The sequence below is a fragment of the Bos indicus x Bos taurus genome, chromosome 8 (assembly GCF_003369695.1).
Source record: "Bos indicus x Bos taurus breed Angus x Brahman F1 hybrid chromosome 8, Bos_hybrid_MaternalHap_v2.0, whole genome shotgun sequence".
NCBI lineage: Eukaryota > Metazoa > Chordata > Mammalia > Artiodactyla > Bovidae > Bos > Bos indicus x Bos taurus.
In genome coordinates, this window is record NC_040083.1 from 48,763,867 (window position 1) to 48,789,004 (window position 25,138).

Consider the following 25,138-nt stretch of genomic DNA (forward strand, 5'->3'; position numbering starts at 1 on the left):
CTTGGATACAGGAAGCTATAATAGAAGAAAGAGCAGCCCAAGTAGAAGAAAACATCCACTTGATCAGATTCCTGAGGTTTCTTGCTAACTTCTTCGTGTTTCTAACACTTGGCGGGAGTGGATACCTCATCTTTTGGGCTGTGAAGCGATCCCAGGAATTTGCGCAGCAAGATCCTGACACCCTTGGGTGGTGGGAAAAAAATGAAGTTCGTCTCTGCGTGTTTTTTATGTGCTTAGCATCTGACATTTAAGGTTTTGTGGGTTGTGTTTCAGTGCTGGAACATAAAATGCAGCCACTTTTTACCTACCCCTGTCATCTTGCCCTGAGAGTGAACCAGCCTTGGCACACAGTTCTTTATTCCAGCCTTATTTCCACATCTGTCTAATGTGTGTCTGTTTCTTACTTTATGACATTAGGCAGAGTTGGAAGAGAGATTAGAACACATATATTCCAACCGGTATGTTTTATAGACAGAGATAATGAATCTCAGGTTAGGTGATGTGTTCATGGTCACAGAACCAAGGAGAACAATGAGAGTTAAAATTTAAGAATTTTGATTTCAAGCCCAACACTCTTTCCATGACCCTATTTTATGCTTTCTGTAGATCTTGCTTCTGTCTTTGAAAAATCCACTTGTTGCCTGAATTCTTTGAAATGGGGATGATAAAGCCCTGGGTTCTTATATTAATCTCATTGGAAACATTCAGATTGCCTCCCATACTTTGGGCAAAACCGGGCCTCTCTATAGCAGCCTAACTACTCCAACTCCTTGTCCCCCTACCTTATTACCTCCCCCTCCAAAAGCTAGTTAAATGAGGAAGGCCAGATCTTTGCCAGAAATTAAATATTATCATTGTGATTTGTCTTCAGGGTATCTGCCCATTTAGCAGGTCCAAGAAAAGAGGTCAGAAATAGACATGTAGAATCAGGAGATCATTGGTCATGTGTTGTTTCTTGGGACTGTTCCCTTTCATAAAATGTTCCATAATACAATCTGACATCATTTTGAACTGGAGTTCTCAAAGAATATGAAGATTTAAGCAGTGGGAAGTGTAGATTTACAGTACTGAAACTTCTGCAAAGCTTTATAGGCCAAACAGATTAAGAAAGTATTCATAAGCATAGAATTTCCTAGAAAAATCTTGGACAGAAAATGGTATAACACACTTAAAACAGAAGGTTCCAAACAAAAACATTCTAGGTATTTCAGAAGCAATAATGCTGAAGATGGGAGATCATACACTTAAGAGACTATGAAGACAGATATTTCATCAGTTCAGTTCAGTTCCGTTCAGTCGCTCAGTCGTGTCCGACTCTTTGCGACCCCATGAATCGCAGCACGCCAGGCCTCCCTGTCCATCACCAACTCCCGGAGATTATCCAAACTCATGACCATTGAGTTGGTGATGCCATCCAACCATCTCATCTTCTGTCATCCCCTTCTCCTCCTGCCTTCAATCTTTCCCAACATCAGGGTCTTTTCAAATGAGTCAGCTCTTTGCATCAGGTGGCCAAAACATTGGAGTTTCAGCTTCAACATCAGTCCTTCCAATGAACACCCAGGACTGATTTCCTTTAGCATGGACTGGTTGGATCTCCCTGCAGTCCAAGGGACTCTCAAGAGTCTTCTCCAACACCATAGTTTAAAAGCATCAATTCTTCGGCACTCAGCTTTCTTTATAGTCCAACTCTCACATCCATACATGACTACTGGAAAAACCATAACCTTGACTAGATGGACCTTTGTTGACAAAGTAATGTCTTTGCTTTTTAATATGCTGTCTAGGTTGGTCATAACTTTCCTTCCAAGGAGTAAGTGTCTTTTGATTTCATGGCTGCAATCACCATCTGCTGTGATTTTGGAGCCCAAAAATATAAAGTCAGCCACTGTTTCCACTGTTTCCCCATCTATTTGCCATGCAGTGATGGGACTGGATGCCATGATCTTAGTTTTCTGAATGTTGAGCTTTAAGCCAACTTTTCCACTCTCCTCTTTCACTTTCATCAAGAGGCTCTTTAGTTCTTCTTTGCTTTCTGCCATAAGGGTGGTGTCATCTGCATATCTGAGGTTATTGATATTTCTGCCAGCAATCTTGATTCCAGCTTGTGCTTCCTCCAGCCCAGGTGGATTAAAAAACATCCATCTTAGGGGACCCCTGATTCTAGGGGCCAACAAAGGTAATAATGCAGATTCATGAAAAACTTTACAAATTTGATGAAACAATTCAAACTTACCTTAGACTGCATAGGCTCTTCAAAGTTTTTACTTTAGGCTGAAATTATATTATGCTGAGTTTATATACATCATGCTGACTTTTAGCTCCCGCTAGTCATACTTATATAATGTTCTTAGTCAAAAGCAAAAAAAAATATTGATAATTATTTTCTAAATATAGCCTGGTAGTTCTAATCATTCAAAACATGGAGTTCACCAGGGGAAAAGGGAACTCACAGAAGTGACAATTTGAGCCAGATATTCAGGCAAAGAAATTGCCAGTGCCAACTGGAACCTTTTTTAAATTTTTATTTAAAGGTTTTTCTCCCCTATTATAAATGTGGCACATGCTTAATTTACCCTAATAATATATTCATAAGTGTGTCAATCAATCTGGAGATATGGACCACAAATTTCCAGCTTGTCATATTTTCATTCTCTCTGTCTTTCATACTTTTCTTACTTTTGGCACTATAAGTCAGTCCTTCATTTCTGAAACTGTTCTGCCTTGGCTTTGATGACATTATGCCATGTATTCTCCTTTTATATTTTCTGAATGTCCTCTCTGTTTTCTTTGATAAAATCTATTCCATTTTCTTTCTTTTTGCCCCTAACAATTTGTGTTCCCCCTAACTCAGTAGTCCTGAGCCCATCTCAAGGAATTCATCCATTCTAGTTGATTAAACTAGCCTATATGTTGATGATTGTCAAATTAGTATTTCCTATTTGAACCCATTCCTCAAGCAGACAATTTTTCATTTTCTTTGGAAATCTTGTTGTGAAGTGCAGAATTGGTACCATGTAGACCAACATATTATCTGCATAAAAAGTAAAGTAAATCACATCCCTCATATGCTAGGAAACAGACTATTATTACTGGCATGTCCACAAACTCGTGCACATGTACATCTTAAAAGTGTGAGTTGAATATGGTCCCTATTGTATTAAGATCAAATTTTAAAAATGCATGAAATAATTTTTAGTCTTATAGAATATCAAAGGAATCTAGTTGGAATCTTGCAAATTTGGAAGAAAACAATAATAATTTTTAAACACCATCAACTTGGTTCACCCTTGTGTCTTCTTATAGATGAACATGGTCATGTCCCTCCTGGGCATGTTCTGTCCAACACTATTTGACTTATTTGCTGAATTGGAAGACTACCATCCGCTCATTGCTCTGAAATGGCTACTGGGACGCATTTTTGCTCTTCTTTTAGGCAACCTGTATGTATTTATTCTTGCCCTGATGGATGAGATTAACAACAAGGTAAATCTTGTGTCTGGATTGTCCTTGCCATCAGCACATTGTTACATTCCCAGTCTCAAGATTGCCAGAAATGCCTTTGAAATCTGTTTCAGTTTTCTTTCCAATACTCTCCTTTCTAGATTGAAGAGGAGAAGCTAGTAAAGGCCAATATTACCCTATGGGAAGCCAACATGATCAAGGCCTACAATGCTTCCCTTGCTGGAAATACCACTGGGCCACCCTTTTTTGTGCACCCTGCAGATGTACCTCGAGGACCCTGCTGGGAAACAATGGTGGGGCAGGTAATGTCACACACAGGAGTGCATAACAATTATTGGATTAAAAAGGAGCAGAGTAGAAATTTCTTCTGTAAGTGTGACCTGGTTTATATTGCTTATTAATGAAAATTGCTAAGACTTACTGACTGCTCACTATATGCTGGCTGTGAATTTCACATATATTAACTCTTGCAGTCGTCACAAGCATCCATTCAGGTAAGTAGTCCATTTACGCCAGGCCTCCCTGTCCATCACCAACTCCTGGAGTCCACCCAAGCCCATGTCCATTGAGTCAGTGATGCCATCCAACCATCTCATCCTCTCTCATCCCCTTCTCCTCCTGCCTTCAATCTTTCCCAGCATCAGGGTCTTTTCAAATGAGTCAGCTCTTCGCGTCAGGTGGCCAAAGTATTGGAGTTTCAGCTTCAACATCAGTCCTTCCAATGAACACCCAGGACTGATTTCCTTTAGGATGGACTGGTTGGATCTCCTTGCAGTCCAAGGGACTTGCAAGAGTCTTCTCCAACACCACAGTTTGGTAGCATATAAAGGAAGAATGTTTTAAAATGGCCTGAGGAGATATTTTCTATATATATTATAATAAAGCACCCAGATTTAGCACCTAGGCCCAAGCAAATATTTAAATGGCACTCTAGTTAGTGTTACCTGTTTTCTATAAAAGAAGAGGAAAAGTTCATTTGGGAGCATACACTAAAGTTTATTTCAATAATGTTGAGTTTTGTCAAATAATTGCCCCTTAAGCATGAAAGGAACTGCTATTTTAGGTTTGTTGTTCTCAGATGACTGTGTAAATGACCCCAGTCCAAGACTAATGGTATTTTAGCAGATAAAAGAAATAGTGTTTCCTATGGCTTTCTGTTCAATAAAGGGAAACCAAACCAAACAAAAACAAAAACCTACTTCAGGTCTCTTATATCTATACAAATCCAATTTATATTTTGAAATGCCTTTACTTTTATCTCATTAGAATTGACATTCCTCATGTGCATTTCATAAACTGATTTTGGACTATGGTGAATAGACATTTAAAGACATGTCACAGTGCTTCTGTCAGACAACAGCTCAGTTTCAGTAGTAATGTAATCTTTGGGAAATTATTTGAATATATCTTTTTTTAGTTTTTAATTATTCATATTATTATTTGTATACATTTTGTATGATAAATGGAAAATTGAAAATTAGCATTAGTTTTATAAAACTAATTTAAACAAATATAGATATGATGTCCTTAGCTTCAGATACTCATCTGACTTAAGCAACTCATCTGTGATTTCAACTGTGGAAAAAAATAAGGAAAATGTGTATAATGCTAGACAGACATCATTGAGAACCAAGTCTGAAGAGTATAAATAAGGACTCTATTTTTTAAGCTTTCAGGGACCAGATAGGCCTTCCTTTTCCAGTTACATGTTATTAAATTCTCAGTTTTCAGACATCCATGTTTTATACATGTGTATAGGATCATACAGTGTATGAAGTAATAAATGAAAGGAAAACTGCCTGCACTTGGTAGAGAGAAATTTGTGATACATGGTGTGGTAGACAGAATAAAAGCTACTCCAAAATGTCCATGTTCTAATTCCTAGAAATTGTGAATATGTTACCTTACATAGCAAAATGGACTTTACCAATGTGAGTAAGCTAAATATCTGGGGATAGGAAAAGTATCCTGGATTATATAGGTGAGCCTAACAAAATCGCAACATGCTTATACATGGGAGGCAAGAGTGAGAAAAACTGGATGTGACAGTGGAAACAGAGGTTGGAGTGATGCTCTTTAAAAGTGAAGGAAGGGGGCCATGAGCCTGTTTTTACTGAGTCTTTTTTTATCACTTCTAAGCTGTCCCCTAAATCTTCAGCAAAAGTTGAGAGAAATGAAAAAAAAAAAAAAGTAGTTTTCACAGACTCAAAGAGTTTGAGACATTCTCTTAATAGACATCCCAGAATGCAGACTGGCATGAGGGCTAAGAAACGTATTCTTTACCAAGAAAACACCTGAATTAAACAGGATTAATAGAACTAACTGTAAAGAATAAGGTGGAAGCTGCTCACTTCTGAAGAGGAAGCAGCAACTAATTAGACATGAATGTCAATGTAATCTAGAAAACATCTTTCTGATTATTCAGAATCTTCTAGGATAGTCCTCTGCATCCTGAATTAAAATAAATAAAAAATATTTATTTAATTATTCTTCTTGGAGCCCCTGTACCATGCTGCTTGTCTTTTTCTTTTTTTAAGATCCTGTCCCTAGTGGTTTTCTTTGCTTCATTATCTTTTCTGACTGCTGTTTGTAGTTGGGCTTCCCTTTTCTGTTTCACCTTCCTTTCTTTAAAGGAACAGGCAGCACTAGTGGGAAAGCTTGTGGGAGCTGGAGGAGGGAAGGGCTGTGATTCTGAACAGAATGTTGATGAGGGAGGTGGGATCCATGGGGGCAAAGAGAACACAGGGGATGTAAAAACCCTGAGTGCTGGGAAGGTCTGGCGTTTAAGAGATCAATAGGTATATCCATGTACCTGGAAACATTAATTTTAAGCACTTTTAAAACAAAGTCATTCCAGAAGAAATAGTATCAGCAGCTTCTAGAGATGCATCCCAAAGAATTATTCATTGTTCTCTGAGAACATTCCAGATGTTTCCTCTTCTTCTCTGTGGATGTTCTCTCCTCTGTTTTCCTTCAAGGATACCGTGGAACTCAGGCTCTCTTTGATTATAAGGATTTGGTGACTCCTTTACGTCTCCAGGAAATCTCAAGATGTAGTCACTTAGTCTCATCTCCAATGGCATTTGATAGGTAGGCAGCAGAACAATTCTTGGGAGATCACTATTTGAAGCTGTATACTGAGGTCTGCATTTTGGGGACAGAGAGAAAGCAGACTACTACTGAAGATAATGACAACAATGGCTCACAGTTATCAAATTCTTGTGTGCCAGGCATTATCTCTTTGAATTTTTATTAATAAATTGCCCTCCAAGTTATATCATTATCCCCGTTTTATAGATGAGGAGACCATAACTTAGAAAAGTAAAGGGACCTTAAAGGAAGACCTTAAAGGAGACCTTAAAGGAAGCCAGTGATAGGAACCCAAATTTGACCTACAGAGTCTGATCAGAGTTTGTATCCTCCACAGTGCCAAATCATCCTCCAGAAACATAACTAGCATCAGTGCATGCTCCCCAGGATCCTGCCATGGAAAATCTATAGTCTTTGTGATACGCCTTCTCTATTATTTCCCTGGTGGCTCAAACAGTAAAGAATCTGCCTTCAGTGTGGGAAATCTGGATTTGATCCCTGGGTTGGGAAGATCCCCTGGAGAAGGAACTGGCTACCCACTGCAGTATTCTTGCCTGGAGAATTCCATGGACAGAGGAGCCTGATGAGCTACAGTCCATGGGGTTGCAAAGAGTCAGACACAACTGAGAGAGACTAACACTAACACTACTAGTTAATGATAGTCTTAGATTTATTGATCAAAGCTTCCCAAGCATTTTATTACTACATGTCAGGAGTGTGAAGTGTGAGGTGTGGAGTGCAGTGGTCTGCAGAAGGCCTGCAGGGAAGCCATGCTCCATCCTGACTAGCACACTAGGAACTGGGACTGAATGATGTTCCCTTGGTGGGCTGGACCACCATTTTGGGAATTTCCTTTCTTATAAAGCAGTATATTCCTTCTATGGTGTGTTAATAAATATTTTCACATAATGTTGGAATCCTCTTCTGCTATTTTATGTAAAAGTTAGGACACTGGTTAGGGGAAGAATCAGACTTCAACCATTGGGATGAGGGTGCTTAGGAGTTTGTGGAGGACTTCAAAATCACTCTGAAATTATCTCTTACTGAGGAAGTCTTTTCAAGCTCATGGTGGAAACCTAAAAATATCCCTCATAGCCTGCCACTAATGGATGCTAATTATTAGAATCTGAACTCAAGTTTCCTGGGGAATGGAAAGAAGAATAAACAAGAGTAGGGAAGAGAAAAGTTATGTTCAGTAATAACTGCAAGAATTTACTGTTACTCAATCACTCACTCCATGTTTATTAAGTGCATATTAAGTGGTGGGCATTGTGCTAGACACTGGAGGTCCAATGGGGAACAAAAGTGGGTCTCTTCTTTGTCCTTGTGAGAATTACCATCTCTTAGGAAGAACAAAACCATTAATTAAATAAATATATAACATTTAAGGACAGGTCATGGTGAAGAGTTCTGACAAAATGTGGTACACTGGAGAAGGGAATGGCAAACCACTTCAGTGTTCTTGCCCTAAGAACCACATGAACAGTATGAAAAGGCAAAAAGATAGGACACTGAAAGATGAACTCCCCAGGTCGGTAGGTGCTCAATATGCTACTGGAGATCGGTGGAGAAATAACTCCAGAAAGAATGAAGGGATGGGGCCAAAGCAAAAACAATAACCCGTTGTGGATGGGACTGGTGATGGAAGCAAGGTCCAATGTTATAAAGAGCAATATTGCATAGGAACCTGGAATGTTAGGTCCATGAATCAAGGCAAATTGGAAGTGGTCAAACAGGAGATGGCAAGAGTGAACGTCAACATTCTAAGAATCAGCGAACTAAAATGGACTGGAATGGGTGAATTTAACTCAGATGACCATTATATCTACTACTGTGGGCAGGAATCCCTTAGAAGAATGAAGTAGCCCTCTTAGTCAACAAAATAGTCTGAAATGTAGTACTTGGATGCAGTCTCAAAAGTGACAGAATGATCTCTGTTCATTTCCGAGGCAAACCATTCAATATCACAGTAATCCAAGTCTATGCCCTGACCAGTAATGCTAAGAAGCTGAAGTTGAATCTCTCTATGAAGGCCTACAAGACTTTCTAGAACTAACACTGAAAAAAGATGTCCTTTTCATTATAGGGGACTGGAATGCAAAAGTAGGAAGTCAAGAAACACCTGTAGTAACAGGTAAATTTGGCCTTGGAATACAGAATGAAGCAGGGCAATGGCTAATAGAGTTTTGCCAAGAGAACGCACTGTTCATAGCAAAAACCCTCTTCCAACAACACAAGAGAAGACTCTACACATGGACATCACCAGATGGTCAACACCGAAATCAGACTGGTTATATTCTTTGCAGCCAAAGGTGAGAAAGCTCTATACAGTCAGCAAAAACAAGACTGGAAGCTGACTGTGGCTCAGATCATGAACTCCTTATTTCCAAATTCAGACATAAATTGAAGAAAGTAGGGAAAACCACTAGACCATTCAGGTATGACCTAAATCAAATCCCTTATGATTATACAGTGGAAGTGAGAAATAGATTTAAGGGACTAGATCTGATAGACAGAGTGCCTGATGAACTATGGACGGACATTTGTGATATTGTGCAGGAGACAGGGATCAAGACCATCCCCAAGAAAGAGAAATGCAAAAGAGCAAAATGGCTGTCTGAGGAGGCCTTACAAATAACTGTGAAAAGAAGAGAAGCAAAAAGCAAAGGTGAAAAGGAAAGATATCCATTTGAATGCAGAGTTCCAAAGAATAACGAGGAGAGCTTAGAAAGACTTCCTCAGTGATCAGTGTAAAGAAATAGAAAAAAACAATAGAATAGGAAAGACTAGAGATCTCTTCAAGATTACTAGAGATACCAAGGGAACACTTCATGCAAAGATGGGCTAAATAAAGGACACAAATGGTATGGACCTAATAGAAGCAGAAGATACGAAGAAGAGGTGGCAAGAATACACAGAAGAACTGTACAATAAAGATCTTCATGACCCAGGTAATCAGGATGGTGTGATCACTCACCTAGAGTTAGACATCTTGGAATGTGAAGTCAAGTGGGCCTTAGGAAGCATCACTACAAACAAAGCTAGTAGAAGTGATGGAATTCCAGTTGAGTTATTTCAAATCCTGAAAGATGATGCTGTGAAAGTGCTGCACTCAATATGACAGCAAATTTGGAAAACTCAACAGTGGCCACAGGACTGGAAAAGGTCAGTTTTCATTCCAATCCCAAAGAAAGGCAATGCCAAAGAATGTTCAAACTACCACACAATTGTACTCATTTCACACGCTCGTAAAGTAATGCTCAAAATTCTCTAAGCCAGGCTTCAACAATACGTGAACCGTGAACTTCCAGATGTTCAAGCTGGATTTAGAAAAGGCAGAGGAACCAGAGATCAAATTGCCAGCATCTGGTGGATCATCAAAAAAGCAAGAGAGTTCCAGAAAAACATCTATTTCTGCTTTATTGACAATTTCTGCCTTTGACTGGATCACAATAAACTGTGGAAAATTCTGAAAGAGATGGGAATACCAAACCACCTGACCTGCCTCTTGAGAAATCTGTATGCAGGTCAGGAAGCAACAGTTAGAACTGGACATGGAACAACAGACTGGTTTCAAAAAGGAAAAGGAGTACGTCAAGCAGTTGCTTATTTAACTTCTATGCAGAGGACATCATGAGGAACACTGGGCTGGAAGAAGCACAAGCTGGAATGGAGATTGCAGGGAGAAATATCAATAACCTCAGATATACAGATGTTATCACATTTATGGCAGAAAGCAAAGAAGAAATAAAGAGCCTCTTGATGAAAGTGAAAGAGGAGAGTGAAAAAATTGGCTTAAAGCTCAACATTCAGAAAACTAAGATCATGCCATCTGGTCACATCACTTCATGGGAAATAGATGGTGAAACAGTGGAAACAGTGAGAAACTTTATTTTGGGGGGCTCCAAAATCACTGCAGATGGTGACTGCAGCCATGAAATTAGAAGACGCTTGCTCCTTGGAAGAAAAATTATGACCAACCTAGACAGTATATTAAAAAGCAGAGACATTACTTTGCCAAAAAGGTCCATTTAGTCTAGGTTATGGTTTTTCCAGTGGTCATGTATGGATGTGAGAGTTGGACTATAAAGAAAGCTGAGTGCCAAAGAATTGATGCTTTTGAACTGTGGTGTTGGAGAAGGCTGCTGAGAGTCCCTTGGACTGCAAGGAGATCCAACTAGTCCATCCTAAGGGAAATCAGTCCTGAATATTCATCAGAAGGTCTGATGTTGAAGCTGAAACTCCAATACTTTGGCCACCTCATGCGAAGAACTGACTCAGTTGAAAAGACTCTGGTTCTGGGAAAGATTGAATTGGGAGGAGAAGGGGATGACAGAGAATGAGATGGTTGTGTGGCATCACCGACTTGATGGACATGATTTTGACTAAACTCTGGGAGTTGGTGATGGACGGGGAGGTAGGCATGCTGTAGTCCATTGAGTTTCAAAGAGTCGGACATGACTGAGTGACTGAACTGAATTGATAACATTTACAATTTTATAGTGTCAACAAAGCACTACAAGAATGCAGTGCATGCCATCTGAGAAGGTTGCATGGGCTTTAAAGTACAGAATTCAGTGGTTTTTAGTAAATGTTTATGTTGTTAATGGAGTACTTCAAGGCTGTATATTGTCACCCTGCTTATTTAACTTATATGCAGAGTACATCATGAGAAACGCTGGACTGGAAGAAGCACAAGCTGGAATCAAGATTGCCAGGAGAAATATCAATAACCTCAGATATGCAGATGACACCATCCTTATGGCAGAAAGTGAAGAGGAACTAAAAAGCCTCTTGATGAAAGTGAAAGAGGAGGGTGAAAAAGTTGGCTTAAAGCTCAACATTCAGAAAACGAAGATCATGGCATCTGGTCCCATCACTTTATTGGAAATAGATGGGGAAACAGTGGAAACAGTGTCAGACTTTATTTTTCTGGGCTCCAAAATCACTGCAGATGGTGACTGCAGCTATAAAACTAAAAGACGCTTACTCTTTGGAAGAAAAGTTATGACCAACCTAGATAGCATATTGAAAAGCAGAGACATTACTTTGCCAACAAAGGTCCATCTAGTCAAGGCTATGGTTTTTCCAGTTGTCACGTATGGATGTGAGAGTTGGACTGTGAAGAAAGCTGAGCGCCGAAGAATTGATGCTTTTGAACTGTGGTGTTGGAGAAGACTCTTGAGAGTCCCTTGGACTGCAGGGAGATCCAACCAGTCCATTCTAGAAGAGATTAGTCCTGGGTGTTCAGGGGGAACACATGTATACCTGTGGCAGATTCATTTTGATATATGGCAAAACCAATACAATATTGTAAAGTTAAATTAAATAAAATTAAAAAAAAAGAAAACAAACAAACAAACAAACAAAAAAACAGCTTGAACATCTGGGGGAAAAAAAAGACTGATGCTAAAGCTGAAACTCCAATACTTGGCCACCTCATGCGAAGAGTTGACTGATTGGAAAAGACCATGATGCTGGGAGGGATTAGAGGAAGGAGGAGAAGGGGATGACAGAGGATGAGATGGCTGGATGGCATCACTGACTCGATGGACGTGAGTCTGAGTGAACTCCCGGAGTTGGTGATGGACAGGGAGGCCTGGCATGCTGGGATTCATGGGGTCGCAAAGAGTCAGACACGACTGAGCGACTAAACTGAACTGATGTTGTTAATCACAATGGCATTTGTTTTTTAAGAGCTCACAATATTTTTTTGTGTTGACACCCATTTTTGTTTCCCCTTGAGTATTATTAAATTGTTTCCAGTTTTGATCTGGGAGAAACAATGCTTTCATAATTATATGTATAGATTGACACTTGCCATAAGATACATTTCTAGATGTGGATTTTCTTGATCAAATTCCACACACTTACAATGGGATGGATCTTCACAAAAGTCCTGCCCCCACCACTCCAAATGATGCACCAGTTTAATTTCCCCATCAGTTTATGGCAGTGCCTGTTTCACCATACTCTCATCAATATGGAAGAGCATGGGTTTTTAAATAGTTATCACTGTGTAAATAACAACTGTATTTTTATAAGGAATTAAATCCTTTTTTATTTTTATAAGGAATTAAGTACTTTTGAATGTTTTAATTAACTGTATATTTTCTTATTTTTTATATGTGCCATTTGCCATTCTTTTCCTTATTGAATTGCCCATCTATTGCACTGATTTGTAAAAGTTTTTAATGTGTTAGAAAAACTAGTCTTCTATCATATATGCCACAAGTACTTTTTACAAGTTTGTCTTTTAATTTTATAAATAGCGCTGCTTGTCAGATTAAACTGCTAAATTTCTGTGTTGTCAGTATTTTCCTGTTTTGTGTTCTTGTATCAGGCTTATAAAAGTTTCTCAGTAAAAAGACTTTTGATCCAGTGGTTTGAGCACAGGAAATAATTATTTTTAAACTAGTAAAATAGGGGTGAAACATTTTTAACTGGCTCGATATGCTTAACTAGTTTACCATTAGTTGCAGTTTCAAGTTAATACTGCTTAGAAAGCATGATAAATTTGATGTCAACCTTAGGACCACGTGAAGGGAGAAATGCTTGTTTTAATACACATACTATTTCAACAGGAATTTGTGCGACTGACTGTTTCTGATGTTCTGACCACCTATGTCACAATTCTCATTGGGGACTTTCTCCGAGCATGTTTTGTGAGGTTTTGCAACTACTGTTGGTGCTGGGATTTGGAATACGGATACGTAAGTGTGATATTCATCTTTCTCTTAGCAGATCATTCCTTTGTGACTCATCATTTATACATACAGTGCAAGAAGAAGAATTAGGAGGTAGGATGGTCTTTCAGATGTCAATAAGCAAAGACCAATGAGGACAGTTCTGATTCAGAAGGAGATAAGACTTGAATATCATGGCTTGCAGTAGTCTAACAAAATTAGATTCTAGTAAAATTATAGATGGCAAAAGCAGTGACTTTAACCCATATGTTAAACTGGTGAACTCAGTAAATCTTGGGTCCACAGTCTGTACCCTTCCCATGAAGTTTGCTGGCATTTCTAGAAGCAGGGCAAGATGAGTAGTATCAACTGTACATTTTCTGTTAATTCCTTTGAATTCTACCAAGCAAACTCCTGGACACTTATCAAGTGCATCACTGTGCAGTATGTTGGGGGATGAAGGCATCAGTGATTATGCTGCTTGCTTCATAAAGCTCACAGTCTAATAAGCACTCAGCAGAGACACAGCAGGGGGCTGTAAAAGGCCCAGGGTGCTGCTAGGGCTCTGGTAAGTGGTGGGGTAGAATTCCAGCAAGTTGACTTGCTTCCCCATAGCAACAGCACAGGTTTCTCTGAGCCCCATTGGTGTTGATTCCATCATTAACCCCCGTCTTTGTTCAACGCCAGATCCCCTACAAAGCTTGAGAGTGGTAGCAGAACATACATCTCTGTGTCCTCCTTTTGCACATGAAACTGTTATCTTGGGAAACAGGACTTGAGGAGTTGATAGTACTTATTTGCTCAAATATTTCCAGCGGTTTCTAAATATTTAGAATGAATTTGAATCTCTGTCCAGGGCTATCGATACCCTTTGTGATCTTCTGCTTTTTTCCCTCTGAACTCATCTCCTACCACTTTTGCTCTTGCTTTGTAAAATCTATAAACATTGGGGTTCTTTGTTATGCTCAAACACAGATGCTCCTTGCATCTGCCCTAGCTGTTCTTCCTCTGGGGGTGCAGTTTCCTAGAATTTGCTGGGACTGATTCTTATCATTAAGGACTCAGCTTATAAGTCACCTCCTTCAAGCTTTTCTCTGACCTTCCAATCTAAGGTGGCCCATCAGGCACTCTCTGTTTCAGCACAGTTTTATTTTCTTTATACAATGTATAACTACTTGACATCTTCTGTTTTGAAAGTGCTTATTATCTGTCTCCCTCTGTTGGAATGAAAGCTTTCTCAAAACAGAGGCCTTGACCTCATGCTTTGAGCTGTGCTTGTCACATAGCAGGAGTTATTTTGACTGGCTGACTCAGTGTTGAACCTCCACATTTCAACACCATTAAGGCAACACTGTCTGCTGACAGAACTCTGCTTGCTTCCTGGATGTGCCCTGGAGTCAAGTTCTGCCCTAGTATTCTTGAGCTAATGTTTCTCTTCTCCCCAGTAAAGGGATATTCTTCCCTGCTGGTCTTCTTCTTGTCTCATGCCTTCTAGTTTCTGGTCAAGTCCTATATTCAGAACTATTTTTAAGACTCCAGGCTAGATCCTCTACCTGACTTTGAGACTGTACCTTTTATGAGGTCATCTCTGTCTTTCTTCCGGAAAGTGCTTCTTGGAGGAGCCAGAAGGTCATGTTGTTTGGTAGACGATGGTGAGGTAATGCTATAGATCCAGAATGCTCTTGTGTTGCTTCCCCGTTCTCTGCTGTGAAGTATTCAGCTGGCTTGGTTTCATTTCTATTTTCCTGGCCTGATTCAGCTCTTCTGAAGCAAGCATAAAAATTGCTATTTCTTTCTTAGACCATCACTCAGCTTATGCTTGCCTTTTATCCCTTTTTTCTTCTTAAGTGCTAGAAACTTTTGCTTCAAATATGAAGTCAATATAACATGACCTGTATGCATAAAAGCTGTAATTAAATCACTAATTTAATGTTTATTGAGTGCTGACAGTGCTCTTGGGTTAGTATGAAGTATAGGAAAACAGACAAAATCTGTTTGAGGTCACAGCGAGTGAAGTTTCTTCCATGTTACCTTTGGAAGGCTCATCAGAGAGAAACTCAGCGGTGAAACAAGTTTTGAAACATTAAAGTTGGATGCTGGATCTTTAATATGGATTTTATTATCACTGACCCACCAGGTGGATAGTTTACAGAGCTGAGTGCATGCTAGTCACAAACTATCATGAGCAAACCTCTGTGCCAGCTGATAAGAGGATCAGTTCAGTTCAGTTCCGTTGCTCAGTCATGTTAGACTCTGCGACCCCATGAATCGCAGCACGCCAGGCCTCCCTGTCCATCACCAACTCCCAGAGTTCACTCAAACTCACGTCCATCGAGTTGGTGATGCCATCCAGCCATCTCATCCTCTGTTGTCCCCTTCTCCTCCTGCCCCCAGATAGGAGGATACAGAGATGTAAAAGTTGTAAGCCTAAGGAGAGGTTGCAAATGTGGGCCTGCAGGCTAGAGTCAGCTGACAGATATTTTTATTCTGGTCTGCAGTATTGTTTCTTTTTTCTTTTTTTGATGAGCTAATATTTTAAATCTTGGAGCTTTACATTTAAAAAATATGGATCTCTTATTTTTCCTGACATATTGTAAGGCCCATATTCCCACGCTGGAGAAAATGGCAGGAGCTGAGGATACTGCCCTCTTTCGGTAAAATATTCATTCACCAATTCTTCACACTCTGCTACAAGCTTCCCTTGTCAGCACAGAGCAGGAAATGTAATTGCACATTGGAGACACCATGACTTCTGTTGGGGTTGTGAGGTAGAGATCAATAGAAATGCAAAGACAGGATGAATTAAGAAACATTTGAGCCAAATATTGAATAAAAATCAAAATTTAAAAAGATTGAGATGGAAGAACGCATTCTCGGTGGACGGACTGATGGAAGGCAGGGCCCAGCAGCTAGCAAGTATGGACAGTGCAGATAGAGATGCAGAATCTAAATGGTGCTGCTTTAGCGAAGAAGAGAATGATGAGAATGTGTTTCTGATCTTCTGGACTTCCTGACTGGCAATATGAGTCCAGAAAGTACCTTGCTTGAAGCAAAGGAGAACCTGAGATGGGCAGAAGAGATGCTTTTAAGAATCCTTTCAGGAATGAAAGAGAAAAGATGTCCATTTCTGCTACTAAAGAATTTTTTTTTCCTGAACTTTAAAAATAATGCCAGTTCATTGTTAAAAAGTCTGTAAAAGGTAATAGAAACTTACTATGAAAATAAAAATAACAGGTTATACTATCATTCAGGACATTACTTCATTGAATTGTAGAGTATTAATATTTATTTCAGTTTAGTTCAGTTCAGTCGCTCAGTCGTGTCCGACTCTTTGCGACCCCCTGAATCGCAGCACGCCAGCATACCTAAATAAATATTTATTTAGGTGTGGATAAACACATACTGTAGATTTATATGTTTTACTATAGACTTTTGTAAATACATATAAGCATGTATCTTATTGACTAGTTACTTGCATTTTTCACCTAATGGTGATCTTTCTCTATGTTATTAACTGGTCTTTTATAATTTTTAAATGACTGTGTATGATTCTACATATGAATTTACTATAATTAGCTATTTTTTATTTGTTGTCAGTTAATTGTACCTAATGGTTTATTATTATAATAAACACTGTGATCACATTTATTTATATCCATGCAGATAAATATCTCCATAGATAAATCATAGTGGTATGCACAAATTATTTCCTTATGAGAAATTTCTCTAAATTGAATTGACCACTCATAGAGAAGATATTTTTGAAAAAGTACATTCACATTTTCTACAGCTAACCTCTATAAAATGTAAACTCTGCAGACTCCAGCATTAGACTCAGAGATCCATAAAATGTTAAGGTTAGGTGAAATTTTGACAAAATAAATCATAATGCTTTTATTTTACCCATAAAAAAAATCAAGAGTCTGTGAATTGAAGTGAGTTGCTTAAGTTATTTAGTCAGAGGATAAATAATGACAATGAAGTGTTCTTTTCTTTTTTGAAAGTTATTATGTTTAGTATACCGAATTACATACTGATTAAATCTGAGTAAATTGGATTTAAAGTGACCTTATATATTTTTCCAGTTGTAAATTCACGGCCAAAGTATCATCACAACAAACCTAAGAGGATGAATTGAGGTAGGAAAATTACTGGCTAGGAGCAGACTATTAGACCATGTAATGTAAGTTAATCTTTCTGTAAGGTTTCTCTGAGCATAGCAGATGGTTCTCAATGTTTCTAAAGAGTTCACTGGCTCGTGGAAGTGGAATGCTTTGCTCACAGAAAGAATTTTAACCACCCTGATTCAGCAAAATCACCCTGAGGCCTCTTGTAAACTCTGGATTTTATAATGGCTCGACACTACTCTCACTTTAATTTATGTTGACACCATCCTTGCCATTTGTCAATGAAGTAAGTAAAGAGCATCCAGGAAGACATGGACTGAATACATGGCATGAGGTAAGAGTATATTCAATCAAATTAAAACCTCAGTGTTTTGTTTAAAATTACATTTTTAAGGTGCTGCTGCTGCTAAGTCGCTTCAATCATGTCCGGCTCTGTGCGACCCGATAGATGGCAGCCCACCAGGCTCCCCCATCATTTTTAAGGTGGTCCTCACTAAATTCCACTTTATGTAAGTGGAAAATATGGAAGATTTCCCTGAGATCTGATGAAAGGAGTACTAGATTACCTATAAATAAGAGGCATATGATTCACAGACCATCAGAGGATATTCCTAGTTATATTACACTGTATTATATTTTTCTGTAGTGCTTACTATGTGTTAGAACATCTACAAAATACCTATGTTATTCTGTATAATCATGCCAGCAACACTATGAAGTAGATATTTTCCTCCTTTACAGTAAGCTGAGAATTAGAGATGCTTAATAATTTGCTCAAAGACAATTTAACTGGTTAGTGGTGGAGCTAGGACTGAAACCCACATCTAATTGACTTCAAAGCCATGAACCAGCCTTCCATTATATTGAATTTTTGCTGTAATGCTTACCCCTAGAAACATCAAGGACTCTGCCAAAGCATGACTAATTCATGAGCTAGCCCATGGCATTTGTTACTCAAATGCTTAGACAGGTTTCTTACTGTAGGATGGAAATGGCAGGAGGAGGTGGGATGTAGAATTAGGAGATAGGGAGATATTCCTTATCTGGGAATGAGATACTATTCAGGGGTCCAGGAAAGAGAGTATGATAAAGAGTCAGTAAGAAGTCATGGGTCCCCAGTGAGGGGATGAGAACATGCGCAAAGGGACAAGAACAGCCTGGGCTGGATGGAATCTATCTACAGGCACTGAGGGTTAGACAAAGCCCTGAGGTGCTGAATTATCCTAGAAGATGAGGCTTGGATTTGCCCTAGGTTAGTAGTTCTTAAATTTGAGCGTATATCAGAGTGCTCTGAAGGCACATGAAAACACAGAGTTTCTGATTCAGTAGATCTGGATGGGGCTTGAGAATTTACTAAGAACTTCCCAGGTGTTGATGTGTGGATGGTCTGGGGACCACCATCGCATACTATTGCCCCGGAGCCCTAGGCCAGGCCAGCCTGCAGCTCTCAGGAGGGTGATTCCAGCTGTGGGGAATGAGATTTGTGTGAAGAAAGCAGGTCACTGCAGTGACAGAATTACCTCTGAGATCCTGAATTTCATGTCACAATATCCAGAGGTTGATGATTTGCCAGAAATAACTAAACTCGCAGAGAGAGAATGGATTTTCTCAGACTTTTTAGTCCAGTGAGCACCATATGTCTTCTTTCTGGGTAGCTAACTGTGACTCTAGCCCACCGCAAACAAAGGCCTAAAAATAAAGCAAGATAATTTCTAGTTCCTTGACTATTATGGACCTCAACCAAAATCCAAGTAGGTTTTCCTGTTGCTAGTTCCTAAAAATCTTATTTCGGGTGAGCAGCCCTTAGAGACTTCTCTACATTTATTCCATTTGAATCATTTTGTTATCTCAGGTTTCAAGAAAACCTGTTTTTTTTTTTTTTCTCAAGCATCATTTACTTTTAACCTTAGTATATTTTAGAGGCAAACTTTGCAATTTGGTTTACACTCATGAATGCATTGTCTTAAAAATGAAACTATAATGTTATCTCATATTTTAAAAAAATTCACCTCAAAAAGAATGAGCCTTGAATTTCACACTCTGTGTGTGTGTGTGTGTTTGCTTTCTTACATTTGTTCTGCTTTTAGAGTGTGGATTTCTGAATTTAATACATAGAATATAAATTCCATTTTTAAGGTGCTTAGAGAGAAGCAATTCTTTAATAACTGAGACAATCAATAATAGATTTTAGATTAGAAAGGGATCTTAGAAATTATCTAGAAGTAAGCAAACTTTCTCTGTAAAAGACTGCATAGTAAGTATTTTCACTTCTGCAGGTATGTTATTGTGATGTAAGAAAAATATTTTGGTTTTCATCCCAGTTCTTGGTCAGAGCTCCTAAAATCTTTGTAGGTTCCTAAGCATTGAAGGTTCTAAGAACATCTTGTATTCTTATATTTGGTCTTTAGTCCTGACTCTTGATGCAGAGTTCCTAAATTCCTTTGGATATCTTGGATGATAGGAGCATTATTTGTTCCAATGAGGCAGCTCCAGATGGGCTCCTGGATAGGAGGCTGGTTAGCAAAAGACCTGGCCATAATTAGAAGCTTGGAAATTTCAACCTTATTCCCCCATCCACCAGGGAAAGGAGAGAGGCTGGAAGCTGAGTTAATGATTGGTGTTGTCCATGTGATGAAGTCTCCATAAAAATCTCTGAACCTTGGGGTTTGGAGAACTTCCAGGTTGCTGAATATACTGAAGGGCTGGGAAGAGGGTGCACATGGAGAAGGCAAAGAAACACTGTACTCTTTCCCCTGCACCTTGCCCATGCATCTTTTTTTTTTTTTAACTTGCTATTCCTGAGTTGTGTCCTTTTATAATAAACCAGTAATCTAGTAAACAGTTTTCCTGAGACCTGTGAGCTGTTCTAGCAAATGATCAAACCTGAGGAGGGAGTCATGGGAATCTCTAATCAGCATAGATGACAACCTGAGCTTTCAATGAATGGGTCTTGTGGGGACGAGACCTTAACCTGTGGGGTTTGTTAGTGTCTGAACTGAGTTAAATTGTAGGACATTCAGTTGATGCCTACAGAGAGAAACGGTTGGTTTGCAGGGTTGGGGGTGGCGGGAGTATCATGAATAAGTGTAATCATGGAGGAAAATGAGTGATTTTCCTTGTATCAAGTGATATGATCTCTGTTGTACCTATTAAACTCCTGTTTTCATCCCAAACAGCAATAGACAATACATAAATGAATGAATGCAGCTATGTTCTAAAAAACAACTTTATCCACAAAAATTGGTGGTGGCCAGATTTGGCTCCTAAGCCATAATGCACCAATCCCTGATCTAGTTCATTCCATCAATTTATCTGTGAGGAAACTGAGGCCTGAATTAATCAGTGACTGGCTCAGCTCACCCAGCTAGGAAATGGCAGGCAAAGTCTCATACTAGGATCCAAATCCCAGGCGAGTGTCTGTAGCACAAACCGGCTGGCACAGTAGGGGCCCTCTACCCTTTCTCTGAATCGAGTTAATCAATTTATGCATCAAAGCTGTCATTCCTTCAGCTGCCCCTGCCGCACACACGGTATGAAGCCAGGGGTTCCTAGTGTGTCCTTTGTGCTTTTCTAGTCACTTGGTTATAAAAATATCTCATCTCAAATGGCCTTTAAGAGGTTTATGTGCTTATGAAAATAAAAGAAATGTACTTCTGAACGTTTGAATTTTTTTCATTTTCCTCAGTTTGGTGGGCTAAATCTGACACTCTTCTAAAGAGGCCAAGGTTGAAGGTTTGATTCGTAAATGGACACAGAGAAGAGCCGTTTCAAGGCCACAGATGGTGCCGGCCACCGACTGAGCGTTTGTCACATGCGTTCTGTGATCTCACAGGGCTCCAGGAGAAAAGGGAAGTTGATGCAGAGCAAAGGGCTCCTGAAAAAGAGAAAGACTCAGAGCTAACATTTCTCCAGATTAGAAGCAATTCATCTTCTTCATTTTTCCATGAAAACCACACTTTTCTCGTTGTTGATTTTAGAACAAACACTGTCAACTGAACCTCTTTGCATCTTACATTAAGCTTCTCCATCTGCAAACTAAGTGAAACACTGTATAATCTTTAGTAATATCCTTAGTGAACTTACCTTGAAATCATCTGTCATTTTTGTTCTGCCAAATATATAGGGCTATTTATTATTTCATTATGTATCATATTATTATTATATTTTGCTATTTAACCATTCTTGTTGTGTCAGATTTGCCATTTACTCCCTGAATCTGTCACGAGGCACATCATCCATATCTTTCAGTTAAGTAGGAGAGTACTGCTGCCTTTGGGGAAATGACAAAGTTGATGCCTGGATTCAAGAATTCTTGAGGCAGAGTGTTCAAAATTTGTGAAATATTTGTTGCGGTTCCAAATCAGAGACCTATTCTGTCTTCTTACAAACATATGTTTGGACTCTTGGGTTTAAGAAGAACTGAGACACTCTCAGGTTATCTCTGTGTGTATGCGTGTGTGTGTGTGTGTGTGTGTGTGTGTGTGTGTGTGCTGAGGAGGAGTTATTATGAGGATACACATGGTCTGAAGCCACATCTGCCAATGTCAGGATCTGGGGCAGTAATCGGGTCCTGCCACTCTATTACTCTGTCTTCGTGGTCCTCTCACTTTATATTTTTTGCTGTTCTCTTCTCTTGGTACCAATTAGCCGATTTCCTGATTGATTATTCCCTATATCAAATTAAATAAAGCCTGCTTTATTGTGGCTAACTAGCATTACTCCATGGGTAGAGTTTTCCTTCTGAGAAGCCTAATGTGTTGCTAGGAAACCTTTGGCTGAGAAGCCCAGCTCACTTCCAGTTGGTGGTGTCTGCATACAACGAACAACCAGGTGCTGTTGCCCTGAACATGCTGGTATTATCTAGGATATGAACACTGGACATTGATTTGAATAACTTTTTTAACTTTGTTGTATTTTTAGCTCTTTTTTATTGTAAAAGAAATTCACATTTTTTGTTGAAAAGTATTTTAAGTATGCAAACTTAGGAAAATAAGGTATAATCCATTACCTACGTATAACAACTATTAATATACTGATTACTTTTAAGTTTTTTCTTTATGAATAGTTCTGTATTGAGTTGAAAAAATAATGTTAAAATTTTTTTTGTTTAACCTTAGGGCATAGTTTTCTCTGGTAAATATCATTCCAACACTGATTGTATTAGCTGCAATATATATCATAGCATAGTTATACATTTAGATGGTTTCATCTCTGCTTCTTAAAATTTGTCAGCATTTAGGATTAATTTGTTAAAACAAATTTCTGGAAGTAAATTTACAGGGTCAAAGAGAATCAGATATTGTCAAATTGTTTTCTATAAACATACACCGAGTTTTACCTTTGCCAGCAATGTATGAGAGCCTGTCTCACCACATTTCCACATCAAACAATAGCATTTAAAAATGAGTTTTGGGGTGTTAAAAAGGATGCTTTATGTATTGCTAGTTATTTATTATATTGATTATTCTGCTGTTGTTGCTTCTAGAAAGAAGTTGAGAGTCTAATCATACCTATTATATAAAAATATGAAAAACTTGCCTTTCAATTTTTGCCATTTGAGATGCTAATCCATATGTGAATATCTGTCTCCTCTAGCCTTCATACACTGAGTTTGACATCAGCGGCAATGTCCTTGCTCTGATCTTCAATCAAGGAATGATCTGGTAAGCCAACTGTGGACAATTCATCACTTGAAATGAGCCTGCAAGATCATTATTGCACAAAGCACTGTAGCCTGGTGTCAGAGAAGTCCACAGTCAGTGCCTAACTCAGCATGTGTTTTTCAGAGTGAATGGCTGTGTAGAGTTTACTTTTCTGCCCAGATTTGAAGTCTTAATAATTCTATAAGGCATCTTCCTGTTTTGCAGAGCCCTTTTTCATCAAATACTGGGAGTCTAGGTTCTGGCTTCTAGATTATTTGAATGCTTTTTATAGTTTTATATCTTGTGACACTAGGATCTTACAGGGAAATGTTAATGATCCCATGGATGCATGTTAAGAATGAAAGAAATTAATATAAGACCTTTCTGAGAAACTTACTTGTGGTCACTATTGAATATGTTTTAAATGGAATTTATGGCTACTTTAAAAAAATATTACCTTACCAAATTCAATACTTGATAGAGATGAAACACATGTTTTAGGAAGATTTAGTTAGAAATATGATTTTTTTTTGGTAACTTGTTTCATGGGGCCATTTGCACATCAAAATTATTTCTTCTGCTGTACAAAGGATTGTCATATCTTTTATTAAATGAAAGCATTTTCACTGTAAATCCTGACATGTTAAGATGAGTTGATACAGTAGAAAACTTTTTTGACTATAAAAATTGAATCATAGCAGGAAATTCATCTGGGGGCCCATGTGTCTTGGAAATCTGTCACAATTAACTAACACATATCAACCAACAAGCAGTTATAACTGAGTTTCCTTATCCCATTGACACAGGGCAAATATTGTGCCAGTGATCACAACATTGTCCTAAGTACATATGCTAGTTACTGGAGTCAGTTTTGCATTAGCTTCATATATTACTCAACTCCTATAACCACGGCTATTCTGAATCGTTAAACCTTTGTGAAAGCAGACCTCTCTGCAAATGTTAAAATGATCTTGCTTAAATAAACTAAAGGCTATAGTCAAGGGTTCCATTATCCTGTGTTGGGGCCCATCAAATTCCTGGGCCTCACTAGGTCAAGCCCTGTGAAGAGAAGACTATAAAGAGATCCTCTTCTCCATTGTCAGGTATGTTTTAAAATGTGATTTCTGTTCTCTTGCTCCAAGTTTTACACATTATTTATGGCTCATATGTCCAGAGAGTCACTAAGGAGTGAAAGGCATCCTTCTTCAGGCAGAGAGGAAAGTCAAGGTGGCTCAATGTGTGACTGTCTACAGAGACAGCAAAGGGCTCACCTTCTGCTCTTTTATCTCCTGTAGGGGATTCTGCTGTCATGGCAGAAAATGGCTAACACTGCTGTTGGGGTAATGGGAAACCACTGCCTTCTACCAGTTTTAAAATTCCTTGGCTCTTATGCAGAGTGTCATAAATCCCTCAGGCCTGGTGGGCACCATTTGTACAGACATATGCTGCGTGCCTCTCTCCTGTGCTTTCATAGTGAAGACAACAGATTGACCTAGAAATTTGTTGTCATTGTGAGCAAAGCTCTTAAATTGTGTCCTGATTGGTTTCACCTGTAATTTTGCCACTCTTTATTTAGTCCACTATTATTCATACTGAAATTCTTAAATATCCAAAAAAAAAAAAAAAATGCTCTTCAGTTCTCTGGCAAACCCATCATCAGAATCTTTGCAGTACCATTATACTCTCACTTTATCTATATTCACCCTTCAGATGAATCTTGCTTCTGGTTAGTTTGAAGAGGACTTTAGAAAGTGATTCTGTTTTTTGAGTGTATAAGACATTTACATGCTTCCCAGAGTTCTAAAGCAAAAAAGTATCATTCACTTTTGGGTCAACCCTTTGTACAAACGGTCTTTTCCTCCTTCCCAGAACATTGGTGAGGGGGTAGGGATATGGTGTGGGGAGTGTGTAGTCCAAGTTTAGTAGGCCCCCTTGTACTCACACTATTTTATGAGGCATAAGGATCTGATACCCGAATTTGGCCATTTTCTACAGAAACAATTGAAATATTATGGAGATTTTGTGTTCAATGTTACTGGTTTGTGACTGGAGACATTCAATAACTGCTTTAGGAGTTTCTGAGTAGTGTAAGCTATTTACACAGATATAAAAAATTGTCCATCATAGG

The 25,138-nt window shown here is 38.8% G+C and overlaps 1 protein-coding gene across 1 annotated transcript in view; it reads left to right on the top strand.

The window, feature by feature from the left end:
• The window catches only part of TMC1 (transmembrane channel like 1), a 114,184-nt gene that overhangs the window by 73,809 nt on the left and 15,237 nt on the right, over positions 1-25,138 (top strand). Inside the window, exons 12-16 of the mRNA XM_027550203.1 lie at positions 12-206; positions 3,307-3,486; positions 3,606-3,767; positions 13,140-13,268; positions 22,964-23,031. Of these exons, the coding sequence (XP_027406004.1) occupies positions 12-206; positions 3,307-3,486; positions 3,606-3,767; positions 13,140-13,268; positions 22,964-23,031 (734 nt within the window). The remainder of the gene's footprint in view (positions 1-11; positions 207-3,306; positions 3,487-3,605; positions 3,768-13,139; positions 13,269-22,963; positions 23,032-25,138) is intronic.